Genomic DNA, 14,848 nt, shown 5'->3' with positions numbered 1-14,848 from the left:
TTTCCTAAAAATATTATATCTTTTACAGTCAGTCAAATATCAGTTAGTATAAATGCCTCTCAGGGTCAGGTCCCACTAATCTGAGACCACATTGTATCCCCAAAGACAACAAAAACTCCATCCCTCTGTTTCTGATACTCCCACTTTTTTGTATACTTATCTCTGCAGTCTGCAGGACAACTTGCAGATCTTATTCATACTAAAGTAGATATCCTTGTATATACTAAATAAGTCTAAAATGGATGAGAAAATAGTAATCTTTTCATCATATTCACACATGCAAGTTCTCCAAATGGGTCATGCAATTATCCAACTGCATAATGCAGTTGTCCTTGCACACAATAAATCTAAACTGGAGACGCATACAATCATCCTTTCAATATAATCATATCTATGATTAAGCACATTCACATCATTAATACAGTTACATATCTTAGTATTTAAGCATATCGATCAGGGGCGTATATTTAGGGTGTGCTAGGTGTGTGGTGCACACCCACAGAACAACAAAATCACCGATATTATACAGGGTGTTTCAAAAAGAATGTCCCAATTTGAAAATTGTTTATCTCTGCAACCACGAACCACAAATGAATGCGACTTGAGCATTTGTAATTGTGGTGAGTGAAACTTTAGGCCTTACTTCATACTTGGTAATTTATTTTGTAACTGTACCACATTTTCATTATTAAATATAATTATTTGAAATCAGGTCATTCTTTTTGAAACACTCTGTATTTTTGTATATATTCCTGTTAAAGACTACCCTAATTGTTTCCTGGCTTTGCCTGATCCCTAAAATTAAACACAATGTACTAATGCTTCATAAAGAGGACACTTTTCGATGTATAAACATTGCATCACATTCACAATAATAGCCCAGGTGTGCAGTCACAAATATGGATACATCTGAGTCCTTTGAACAGACATACAGATGGCACACAATAGTTCCCAGAAATCAGTGGCTGTAATTGATTATTGTCAATTAATACAAGTCAACCGTGACTTCTATGCCTCATTCCCATGGTTGGACTATTGCTTCCACCCTTCCAACCCAAACACATGCACCAAACTTATCAAAGTAATCCTCACTAGCATGGAAATATACATTCCTCACACTACTCCGAACTGCTGTTTCCTAACTAATTCCTGGTTCTCCAAAAGATGTGCCAAGATTATACAAATGAAAAATCAAGCATCCAATTTCATTGGTATGCTTGATTTTTGAAATGAAAAACCATCCTCCTTGAGTGTAAGCATTAAAACAGAACAGATGCAAGAAACTATCAATGCTTCCAAAACAGAGTTCAAAAGAGCAAGCAGTAGGAAACTAACAGCCTATCCAAATGGCAGCCAAGCCTTTTTGTCTCTTGCCAAAGCAATTGGTTGTAACTTCTGCCCAACACTATTCCCACCCCCTATCATACCCAGATAGCGCTACTGCATCATCACACATAAAAAAAGCCAATCTCTTGGCTTCACATTTCACTTCCAATGCATGCATAATTGACAATGGTAAATTCCCTCCAACTATTCCAGATGCCCAACAATGCCCCTATAACCTTTTGCCAGAAAGATATCAGAAAAATACTGTACAACTTAGACATAAAAAAAGTCACTTGACCCTGATGCCATTCCTCCAATTGTCCTGAAGGTTTGTGCACCAGAACTAACTCCTATCCTATGTCATCTGTATATACTCTTTTACTCCACTGGTATCTATCCAACAGGCTGGAAATTGGCCTATATTCAACCCATTCCCAAGAAAGGTGACAAATCGCTGCCCTCTAACTAAGACCCTATCTCACTCACCCCAGTGCTGTCTAAAGTAATGGAAAAAATCATTAATTCCCAACTCCTACACTAACTTGAAGGCACCTACTAATAAACAATCACCAGTATGAATTCCATTGTTGCCAATCAACAGGAGATCTGCCCAAATATGTCATAAATATGTTTTTTTTTAAAAGATGTCAAGAGTTATTCCTAACTGTGTTAGGCTTAAGACCAAATTTAAATCTAATAAAGCCCTCTGGATATACAAACGCTAGTCTGGCACTATTACGAGAGCAGATTACTGAAACTTGCGCCAGCCTCGCTACGACAAACGCTGCCATTGGCTCATTACAGACAGAGCTCTCCACTATACTCAGTCCTGAACTTTGGTCTATTCTCCTTAGCATCTCAGAAGCTTCTTCTCAAAAAGAATTCTAGAAAATAAAAAATAAGCACATTAAAAAGTTCAATAACCTTTGCAAATCTAAACCGCTACCTGAAGTTCAACCGCTCCATACAGTAGTCAACCTATCTTCTAAAAGACCTAGCGAAGATGCCGTTAGTGCCCTAAGCCTCGAACACAATTTTGCCGTCACACCTACTGAAGTTCCGGTATTGGATATTATGTACAACATCGAATGCGGAATCTGTCACTTAGCTCCAGAAACAGCCAATAACATCAGACTTGATGTAGCTAACATTCTCTCCCATTCTTCACCTCCTAAAGTTAATTTATCTTCCAGTCAACTCTCTGCCATCAAAAAATTATGGAAAGAAAAAAGTATTGTCATCACCAAAGCTGATAAGGATAATGCCACTGTTGTTCTGAACGCCTCAGAATATAATCGGAAAATGGATATTATTCTCCGTGATCATGCTACCTACATACCACTGGAACACAATCCCACAAAAACTCAAGTTAAAAAATTAAAAAACATACTTAAAAAAAGTTTCTTCCTGCCCTCCTGACATCACAAAAAAACTCAAACCATTCTGTTCTCGTTCCCCCCAGACATACGGTTTACCCAAAATCCACAAACCTAATTCTCCCCTAAGACCTATAGTAGATGCCACCAATGCAATGCACCTTGCTACAAATTATCAAAGCAGCTAGCCAACTCTTTGACCCCCCCCCCTCACTGGTCTTACCTCGTCTTATATAAAAAACTGCACCGATTTTAAAAACTTAATTGAAAATCTTACTTTAAATAACACAGATATATTGGTCAGCTTTGACATCATCTCTTTGTTTACAAATATTCCCCTAATTGATACCTTAACACTCTTAAAAAACGTTTTTCCTTCTGATATCTTAGAGCTCTTTTCCTTTGCCATCAACTAGTTATTTCTCTTGGAAGAACAAAATCTATAAACAGATAGAGGGAACTGCCATGGGTTCCCCCCTCTCACCCCCTCTTGTCAATTATTACATGGAAAATTTTGAAAAACGAGCCATTGACTCTTCCCCTCTACAACCTTCTATCTGGCTAAGATATGTAGATGATGTGTTCTCTATTTGGCCTCATGGCCCAGACATATTAGATTCCTTCCTCAGTCACCTCGATAGTCTACATCCAAGAATCCAGTTAACGATGGAAAATGAAAATAACAATAGTTTACCCTTCCTAGACACCTTAGTAACACGCCTTCCTAATGGTAACCTTTCTTTCTTGATATCTCCAAAGCTTTTGACTGGGTCTGGCACAAAGGCTTACTAAGCAAACTTCCACTGTTTGGTCTGTCTCAGGACTTCTGTAGTAGGATTGCCAGCTTTCTGTCTGGACACATCATGGACCCCACAAGGGTGGGGCTGACAGGGGCTCTAGCCTGGGGGCCGTCTTGTCAGGTCGGCCAGTTAAGTGAGACTAACAAAAGACAAAAAGAAACTTTATAAAATATGAATATGTGCCGAAAGGGACTACTAGCTTTTGCAATCATTTCCAGCCCCATTATCCATCTTTTCAGACTTATGGTTACTCTTCTGAACTTCCCATTCGAAAGGATTTACTTTAGTTTTCGGTTTTCGTTCACCCATCTCGCTTTTTCCTTCAACACTGAACACAATTAAAGGCTTGAAAAAATATTTCAGATCTTATAAAGGTATGCTAATGATAGTGTTTTGGCACAAGATATTAGCAAATATTGACAATAAGAACATTATTATACAAAGCAAAGGAATACCTCTTGAGGCCGATTCCACAAGTCCGGTGAGAAAGAAGTCTCACCGGACTTGTTTCTGTGCCAAAAACTATCTTATGAATACTTATAAGAGAATTAGTGCAAGAGATACAACACTTACGTGACTCATGGGAAAGTGTTGTCCAAGAAGCAAAAGTAGTTGTTGAAGCAATCAGTGTGTAACTTCAATTTTGCGAAAATCGAGAAGCTACTGTAGAACCTGAACAAGATTTCAAAATTTTCGTAATTTATCCAGTATTGGATTTCATTATGAATGATTTAAAAACAAGGTTTGAAGCAGCAGATAATATATGTGAATTATTCTCACCTATTTTAAATTTCCACAACTTGGACGATGGTCAAATTATCGCAAAAGCAGCAAAACTTGTGAATATGAATGAAAAAGATCTGTTAGAAGAGTTATTGAATGAAATTCTTCACCTTAAAAGTATTCATAAGATAGTTTTTGGCACAGAAACAAGTCCGGTGAGACTTCTGAACGCAATTTATGACAAAAACCTGCAAGGTATATTTGTCAATATCTGCATTAAACTATTTTGCACAATACCGGTTACTGTTTCTTCAGCTGAGAGATCATTCAGCAAACTAGCCAAAGAAGCACAAGTAGCCAAGATCGATTTATTCACCTAGCAATTTTGTGCATCGAAAATGATTTGGCTAAGCAAGTTGATTTTACTGACATTATTGATAAATTTGCTTCAACAAAAGCTAGAAAATATACTTTGAAATAATTTTGAATATTATTATTAGTTTGTATTATGTAGATGTTGGTAGTTTTTTAAATGAATATTACTTTTGTGTTATCATTTTAACTAATTGATCCTAAATCCTATAGACTGTATAGCAATGCGTTGTCTTTAACCTGAGCAACAGGTAGGGTCCCGCCGAAAATCCTGGCCTGGAGGCCTGCTTCAGGATGTGGAGGCCATGGGACACACACTACGTGCGATGGTGGATGATTCCCTGTCCTCTCAATATTCAACTAATGCTGAGGTTTCACAAAGGTTTTGTCCTCTCACCAACTCTCTTCCTGCTATATATCAATGACCTACTTCAGTTGACCTCCAATCCAATAGACAGTTTTGCAGATGACAGCACATTGCACTCCTCCCTTTCATTTGATAAACCTTACTACACACACAACTCATCTCAACCTATAGAACATCAACTACCACTGCCCTCAATTCTGATCTCCAAGCCATCCTCCAATGGGATTCAGATAACCTTGTCAATTTCAATGCTAGTAAAACCCAGTTCTGTCTTATTTCTCACAAAAAAAGAACCATTTTCACCAAGTATTATTTTTGACAACACCCAAATTTCCAAAAAAAGATGAGATCAAGACATCAAGCCTCTCCTCATCAGTTGCACAGTCCTGAAAATACTTCAGGTGCAAACTTTGTTTGCTTACACTTGGATAAAGGATTAAACCAAGAATATAATTTCTTGATATTTTTAATTTAAAGTATAATGAAGTTTAAAAAACTTCCAAGAACTATCTCTAATCCAGAGTATTTTAATAATAAAGTTTGACACCTTTTGGCTACTTATATATGAAAATATATCCATAGATATATTTCTATGAAATATATCTATGGAATTATAGTGCCTTTGGCACACATGTTTAATAAATGAATTGGATAGCTGATTGCCTGTCAGACAGGTATCAGCAGGTTGTGTATGGAGAAGTGGAGTGGCACTGGGATCTGTTTTGGAACCATTATTGTTTAAATTATATGTTAATGACATTAACTTAACTGGAGATGTGCAGTTGCTTGCCAATGATGCAAAGTTTGGAAGAACTATGAGAAGTAGAGTAGACATCGTGGCCTTGCAGGAGAATCTGAATAGATTATGTAAGTTGGCAAATGAGTAGAGCTATCAGTTTAATGTTGCAAAGTTCAAAGTCCCGAAAACTGGGAGGTAACATTGGGATGCAGAGCATACAACTAATGGGGAAATTATGAAGGTGGAAGATATGAGATCTGGAAATGATCATGGACAGACCTGAAGCTTAGAGGTCACACTGCTGAAATCGTAAGAATATCACAACTGATTATGGCAAAGATGTTATGGTCCCATTGTATAGATTTGTGCAAAGATTTGGTTGCCTGGTTTTCAGGGAGATAAGGATGTATTGGAAAGGTTCAGAGAAGGTTTACTAAGTGTCAAGTCTATTGTCAGACACAAGGAGAGATTGAGGGCATGCAACTTACAGAGTCTTATGAATAGAAGGAGAGGGGGATATTATTGAGCCATATAAGTTAGTAAGGGATTGTTCCAAATTAATTTGGAGGAGATTTTTCACAGAATAGAGAGAGGCAAGTTTATAACTGGAGGCCATTATTGAAAGCTGTATAAGAAGGTGAGTAGGGGAATGAGAAGCAGATTCTTTACATGGAGAGTGGCGTGTACTGCCTGAGAGTGTGTTGTGCAGAAACTGTGAATGGGTTTAAGACATGGCTTGAATGATCTTTTTTCCATGAGTGTACAGACTTCCCATGATGATCTAACCTCCATGCCCGACTCCATGGAGGTTAGATAATAAAATTTACATATATCACTTCCTTAATTTTACATAAGAAACAAGAAAGATACTCACCTCCCCACTCAAAGACATCTGCACATCCATTATTGTAACAATTCCAGGTTGTAAATGCTCCACTGTCTTTATTTCTTTCTTTGTTGAACTTCCTACCTGATGAATTTTGTGACCAGTGAGACTACTAGCAACTGTTTCTCCAAACATCGTCAAGCCTTTTGTAATAGTCTGAAAAAACATAATGAAATGCTACAATTAATCTTGAGTTTTCAAATGTTTTCAAAGATGCTAATTAAAATGCATTCAATGTCAGATTATTTTAACAATAAATTATGTTAATGCATATCACCAGCTTTGCTATCTCTCAAATCATTCATGAAGAAAGAAACACAAGAAAAGAAGAGAAAGCACTAGAAAGAAGATAGAGAGAAATTCATGAACAGCAGGAGCAGATCAATAAATGTAGTAAAAGTGTAATAAAAGCAGAAGATCTTACTACAATAGTAGGCAATCATCCCATTTCCAATGTTGCATTTTCCATGACAACAGGATAAGTGCAAACAGAAAAACAGCTATGAAATTGAGTGAGTTGATCTCAGGTGATATGGTCACTTACACAGAATGGGAGAAAAGAAATAGAGAAAAAAATATTTGATACCAGAATGGTAAGGGAAAAAAGCCCAAGATCGAGTTACTGATGTAGTTAGAAATGCCTTAGAAGACTATTTTGTTTTTTATCATCATCAATAGATCTCAACGGAGTCAAAACAAAAGACCCACTGTGGAAAAACTTACTGTTACATAAAATCATCAAAACCATGACTTTAAACACATTCACCATATCAGCACTCATCATACTCTCACACAATGCATTGCAATCACCCTCCATGCAAAAAAAACTATAATGTTCCTATTCTCCTTATACAGCTTCCACAACTTCAATGGCTTCTTCCTCCATTCCATGAAAAACCTCTTCAATATTAATATGATAATAACCCCTTACCAACTTATATGTCTCAATCATATCCCCTTACTTTCTTTAATCTGCAAGACTCTACAAAGTGCATTTCCTCTTTTTTTTTTTTTTTTAACTGAACATTCCAGAAGCCATCTTAGTCAATCATCTCTGGACTCTTTCTAGTATCTCTTCATCATTTTGAAAACCAGATGAAAAAAAAAAAAAAAATCTGTGCACAGTAAATTGATATATAGCCTACACAGAATGGGAGAAGAAAGAGAAATAAAGGGGAAAAGATTTCTTAGCAGAATGGTAGGGGGGGGGGGGGGGGGAAGCCCAAGATTGAGTGGGACTGATGTAGTTAGAATAAGTGCCCTTAAACAACAGAACAATAATTTCCTTAATACTGCACATCAGGGTCCTCCATATCATTGCCATAATCTGTTGTACTGTCCTCACAATTTTAGCAAGGTGTTCTCTAAATTTTAAATCCTTATTCACAATCACTCCATATCTTCCCCCCCACCTAAGATATTCCTACCAACTGAATACCCTGCATCCCATCTTTGCCTTCCAAATTTTAAAGCCTTACACTGTACAACAGTGACCTTGTAATGCCACTCATGTCCCAGTCTATTCAATCCTCTTGTAAAGTCACAGCATCTGCTCTACTCCTCACAGCTCTTCCCAACACAATATGCATATCACTACTGAAACCTTTGCCAATTTATTAAAATATAAGTTACATAGCAGTGGGCCAAAACAGACCTTGGAAACGCACCACCAGTGACTTTCTTTTTGGGGATGTTGTTTCCCCACACACACAACTTGCTGATATCTATTGGTCAACCAATCTCCAACTAACCACTCAGCCAGCCAACCAGCCTTGTTGACTGAGTGGTTAGTATATCAGCTCTCCAACAAACAGGATGTCAATTTGAATCCCACTGTGGGCATGGATGTTTTGATTGAAATTCATCTTTATGAAATTTATGAAATCATTAATAATAAAAAAAAAAAAAATAGAAAAAACCCTATTCTACTCGTACCACAAGTTAACAACCTTTCAGGGGTCGGAGACACATTAAAAAAGTTCCAATTTAATAACCAGCTTGTCAAGTTGGAAATCTACAAAGTGCATCCAGAAAGTAAGGTCTGTTCAGAATTTACCACCAAATAAGATATGGGAGAGGAGTCATGCATGTGTGGTGGCATGGAGTGACTCATTAGATAGCTGCTGAACCATTTTACTTTCATTCCATTATCGTCTATTTGTTTTCTATGAATAATTTATGAGTGCTGTGATAAAAAAATCTCTACAATTTCAAGATTCATGGTTGATACAGTTTTTGTTGGCAGAAAACAAAAACTGTATCAACCACAACAGTGCTACAGAAATTCACTGACAACTGTAATGTTTATGGGACTAATGTAATGCGTGATAGTAGGGTTAGGCAATGGTGTCGTTTTCTTATATAAGGGTACAAAAACGTTCACGATGAAGAGCACAGTGACCAGCCAAGTGTTGTGACTGATAATTTGGTGGAAACAATGAACACAAAAATTAATTGTGGTTTCTACCTAAAGAAAATCAACAAGTAATATCCCTTTTCAGTCTCAGAACAGTGGGCATTAATTTTTTAACTGACAGTGCCTGTTTCATTTTTTTTTTTTTTTTTTTTTTGCTTTCAGAGATGATAAATGTCACAACTGCATTGATTGTTGTTGTTTTGACTAGACATTTGTGTACGAAATCCACTGTACTTTTCATTATGAAAATGATGAAAAGTGGCATAAACGATGCCACTGCCTAACCTTACTGTAACTCATCATGTTAGTCCCATAAACTGCTAACAAAAATGGTATCACACCTGAACTTTGCAATTGGCAGGATTTTTTTTTTTTTTTTATCACGGCACTCATTATAAATTATTCGTAGAAGACAACAAATGATAATGGAATGAAAGTAAAGTGGTCAACAGCTAGCTAATGAGTCACTCTATGCTACCACTCATGCATAACCCCCTCTCCTATATCTTATTTGGCAGTAAATTCTGAACTGACCTTACTTTCGGGATGCACCTTATACTAAAGGCCTTCAAAAAAATCTAAATATACCACTGCATCTGCATTTTCCTTGTCTAATGCATTTGTTATCATGTATAAGTAGAATGCTAAAACATGATCTTCCTTAGCACGTTCATTGTCGATCACGTGATATCACGTGATGCAAGTTCTCATCGGTCGGCCGATCACGCGTTCTCGCGTGGGCGTCGCTATCAAGTAACAAAAAATTTGGCCACCACACAAAATTCCAATTTTCAGCTTGGCAATGAACGTGTTAAGCAATCTCATGCTGCCCATCAAAAACATGTTGTTGTTGTTGTTAATAACACAATTCTGATCTTGGTCCTCAATAACTTCAACAGCACTTTAACCATAAATTATTGTTTATGTTTATGGGTTAAAGTTTATGGTTAAAGTTATGGTTAAATCTCTCTTTCCACTCCTCTGCAACTTGCCCAATTCAAGACTCATGTTAAATAAGTATATCAAGGCTGTTGATAACTGCTTAGAACATTTCCTCATAAAATGCAGTGACATATCATCAAGCTCTGCAATCTTATTAACATTGAGTTTAACTCAATTCCCCATAATATCCCCTCTCTTCCCACTGCATTCAAGCTCTGCATGATGTCACATGCACAAGAATGAAATACATTTATGAATTTCTCATTTAATGTCTCAACTATATCCTCTGCAGTAGTTATTATTCTTTCACCAACCAATATCATCCTTTTATAATTATTCTTTCTGCAACTGGCCACACATTGAAAGAACTCCCTATTTTGTTTTGATTTTTTTCTCCTTACTACCTCATTGTTGCTCATACTGCACTTTTTCTATCCTCATCAAGCAGCAACAGGTCACTTTCCTTGCCAGTTCTTTGCACTCCCCATGCAATTGATTACTACTCATATTATGCCTTCTCCATAATGTGTTCTTCTAGATTCCATGCCAAACCTCTTCCTTCAACCACTTCTCATCAACCTTATTTAACCTCCTGCCCACTGGAATACAGTTAGATATTTCCTCTGCTAGATAGTTATGGAGTAGGGCCCAAGCAGCACTGATCTCCTTTCATTCAAATTCCTTATTCCATGATACAGCTGTGAGCTGTCTCCTGAGCTTTTCATTATGTCTTTGTCACTCTCACCAAATGGAGGAAGATTCAACATCCCATTTATAACAGCATTCTCTGATGAGATGATCAAATTCAATGCTCTTCATACTCATATGTCTTGTTCCATACTGCCTAAGATAGCTGTCTCAAAAACTCAAATTCATTCTCTTTGTCTCCAGATGCCATCTCTTCATTCCAAACTATATTACTATGATTAAAAACATCCACAATGATCAGTTTTTCTTATTTCCTAATTTTCCATTACATTATCTTCTCACTCCCCTCCACCAAGTCTACAGAAACATTTAATTAAATGTTTCATCCTGTACATCTCTAGCTCTCATTATACTGCCTCAAAACCACTGCCTTTATTTTCCCCTTGTATTGTCACCTTGGATGAGCCTAAACTTATCTACTGACAAAAGCACTTTCTTCTTTTTCCATTTTCATCAAAAAGATCATATTCCTCAATCTCTATTCCTGTCACAATGTCATTCTCATCCAACCATGTTATACTTATTCCAACAATTTCTGGGTGAATGAACTCAAGGCAACAATTTCATTCACCTTACCTTGGATACTTCTGACATTCATAAACAAACATAAAAGCTCATTTATGTTTGAAAGATTCTTGTCACATAGGGTAAAAATAATATTTTGATTTAAAATTCAGATTTTTCTGATCTAAAGTTTGATTTTAATGGCACAGTCGACACATATTTAGTTAATTATAAAAATTTCCGGTACGTGATAACATTAATGTAAGCTAATGTAATGTTTTGAAATTTCCTATCCTATCCTTCTCCTCCGTCAATGACTGGTTGAGTCCCCTCCTAATAAGGGGTTACTCGCATATTAATGCAGCCGATTCGCCACTCCTCTGCTGCATCTCCCAAGGGTGATATTCATGACTGTATCTGTGTGTGTTCAATGGGCCAGTTTGCCTGTTTGTAGGATGAAAACTCCCAGATAAACTGGGGAGAAAAACCCTGCTGTCCATGACAAAGACTGGCTAACTTGGTTATAGCTGAGGAAGATCCTTAAGCTCCTCACATCATCGACAGGAATCGAACCTAGGCCACTCCTTCCCCAGGCATATGGTTGCAAAGCGCATAGCCACTAGGCTGACTGCACAGACTTTGAAATTTATTCTGCATTTTCATTTTTAAATTCTGTACTCTTCGAGTTGTTTCTTTAAATGTCCCCCATGATTGTTTACATTTGTACTTTTCATATGTTATTTTCTTTACGTGTGACTCATTCCAATCCATTATGTTCTGTCAATGTACAATTTCTTTTGTTCTATTTCCTGCAATTTCCTTTCTTGTATTTGCTAGGAAATTTACTTTGCTGACATGAAGGTTTGAAGCTTCTACTCAATGCAATAGTCAACTTAAAATATGTTAGCTGTAGCCCAGGGTTTTTCCTCATTTTGTTACAGTGTATCATTTCTTCTTATAACAACAAATACCTTTTTTAGAAAGTAATGATAAACAAATATTTGGAATGTTACAGGATTGAGGTACCTTACTGATTACATACTAATAAGTAGAAAATTAACACAAGCTACACATCTTTAAAGGATTTGATATTTCTTTTGAATCTCAAAAATAAAAATAAAAGGGTGATCATTGTGGGTGATTTTAATTATGGCAATATAGACTGAGATGACAAGACAGCAACTGGAAGCAAAGAAAATTAGTTTCTTGAGTTTTTAGGTGAAAACTACTTCAGGCAGCATGCAACAGAGAGCACACAAGGATTGATGATCTTGGATTTGATCACCTCATCATAGGATGTTACTATACATGACGTGTAAAATGACCCACCTGTTGGTGAGAAGAAGTGATTATCTAGGTGGTTGCCAGCAGTGTGAGGACTCCAGTGAGGAAAGGGTATGAAGTAGTTCCACTGGCCTTGTGGAACTACAAGGCCAGTGATTATGAGAGGCTCAGGAGACTACTTACAGCTGTATAATGGAATGAGCAAGTGGGTGGAATGGATGACAATGTGCTTGGGTGATATTCAAGAACTATCTAGTAGAAGCAAGGTCTAAATTTTATTCCAAAGGTCAGAATGTTAAATATGGCAGGTGTGAAATTGATAAATGAAGAGATTAAGTATGTAATACACAGAAAGAAGACATTACGGAGACAACATAAGAGGAGTGGTAATGATCAATTTCATGAGGAATACAAAGAATATGCAAGAAGGGTGACTAGATTGGTAAGGGTAGCAAAGGTGCAGTATGAGCACCAGTCAGATAATGAAGCAAAAAAAAAAAAACCTAGGTGTTCTGATATGTAGCCAGCAAAAAAAAAATGATTATGGAAAGATGAGAGTGATTGGAAAATATGGTATAAGAACAACTGCAGCGGATGATATAGTCAAGATATTTAATGAGCAGTTCATAAAAGTCTCTCATCCTTGTGAATGTGACGTCATGTAGAGTTTGAGAATAGTGGATGATGAGAAGGTGACTGACTGTGAGTGAAAAAGAGGTATATCAAAAATTGAGTATATAAAAACTTGTTATTAATAAGGCTGTGGAAACTGATGATATCACCATATATTTTGAAGGAATGTGCCAGGGAGTTGACATCTGCCTTAACATATTTGTTTAATGTTCCAAAGGAGTGGAAGGAAGGCAAGATTGTGCTGATTCACAAGGAAGGTGACAGAATTCAAGCATCAAATTATAGGCCTATCTGTGTGTCACTTGTGGTTTATGTGTTAGAAGGGCTGGCGAGAACCAGCATTTAGAACTGAATTCACAACAGTGGTATTTTCGTTGATGGACAGCATAGATTTGCTAAAGGGAGATCATATTTTAATAATCATCATCATCATCATATCCTGTACACCCCTTGAGGGTACATGGCAGGAATTCACATGAAAAATCTATATCACTACCAACCTCCTATCTACAACTTTCCTTCAAATTAGTCTCTTACTTGTCAAGACCCCAACATTATCAGATACTTCTAAGGCACTTTTTACTTTACCAATCCACCTATATCTTGGTCTTCCTCTGGGTCATTTTCCTGCCACCTGGGAGAGAACACTTGTTTTGGTAATCTTTCCTCGCCCATTCTGTTTAAGTGACTATACCACCTGAGATTAGCTCTGCTAATGCATTCCTAAATGCTGACAAGGTCAAGTTCTTTTCTAAAATCCTCGTTTCTAATATGATATTGCCATTGATGCCATCTGTTCATGCCACTAATCTTTCTCAGGATTCTCATATCTGTGGTCTCTAATCAAGTGGTTTGCTTCTGATCCAGATCCATAAGTTAAAACTGGTTTGAACATTGTCTTGTATACAGCGAATTTAGAGTTCTGATTAATTTCTCTCTTATTCCATATGAATTAATCTCTTATTCCAGCACATGCCTCTCTTGCTGAATCAATTGGGTTTTCTTCAAGATTAGCCACTGAATCTCCAAGGTTTGGTTCCTGTTCTCAAACTCTTTCATTTTTTTTTCAATAATCTTTGTGTACTTTAGTCTACAGTTCATATCTGAGAGCTGCTGAACCTTTATTCACTTTAAAACTTTCTTACATGTTATTCTTTTCAATATGAATTCAATTTTATCCTGCTCAAGACTAAATAGTGATCACTTCCAATTTCAAATCCTCTGTACACTCTGGTGTCCTGTACCAGGGAGAAAACATCACTATCAACAATAACATAGTCAATGAGACTTTTCTTATTCCTTGCTTCTTCTCTCCATGTGAATTTGTGCACATTTTTATGTTCGAACATGGTATTAGTAATAACCAGTCCATGTCCTGAGCAGAAATCCAACAGGTATTTGCCATTATTATTAGCTTTGCTCTTTTCTTGAAATTTTTATATTTTTATATAATACTTTTATTTTCAGATATTTTATTTATTTATTATTTGACATACTATTAAGAGAAAATGCCTTTGATGATCTTATACAACCATTAATGATAAAAGATCATCAAAGGCATTTTGCTCTTGAGAACTCTTTGTGTTCTGACATTGATGCTGTGTATACTTTTCTCATGTCAGATTTAATACTAATAGAGTTTTTTTATTTCTTTATTATTTGGGACACTAATAAGAGCAAAATGCAGGTGCCTCCCTCGATGAGTCTTTGGACTCCCTGGAAGTGTCAAATAATAATAAAAATAATATTTTTGTATGTCTCACAATCACTTC

At 36.6% G+C, this 14,848-nt stretch overlaps 1 protein-coding gene across 1 annotated transcript in view; it reads right to left on the bottom strand.

Moving 5' to 3' along the window:
• rudhira (breast carcinoma-amplified sequence 3 protein rudhira) overlaps positions 1–14,848 on the bottom strand; it is a 532,797-nt gene that overhangs the window by 335,742 nt on the left and 182,207 nt on the right. Inside the window, exon 11 of the mRNA XM_090391579.1 lies at positions 6,578–6,745. Within this exon, the coding sequence (XP_090247705.1) occupies positions 6,578–6,745 (168 nt within the window). The remainder of the gene's footprint in view (positions 1–6,577; positions 6,746–14,848) is intronic.

Source organism: Typopeltis vanoorti, chromosome 4, assembly GCF_054136105.1.
Source record: "Typopeltis vanoorti isolate ZY-2024b chromosome 4, IOZ_Tvanoo_1.0, whole genome shotgun sequence".
NCBI classification, from domain to species: domain Eukaryota; kingdom Metazoa; phylum Arthropoda; class Arachnida; order Uropygi; family Thelyphonidae; genus Typopeltis; species Typopeltis vanoorti.
The sequence above is the reverse complement of the archived record's forward strand: the minus strand, read 5'-3'. Positions and strand labels throughout refer to the sequence as shown.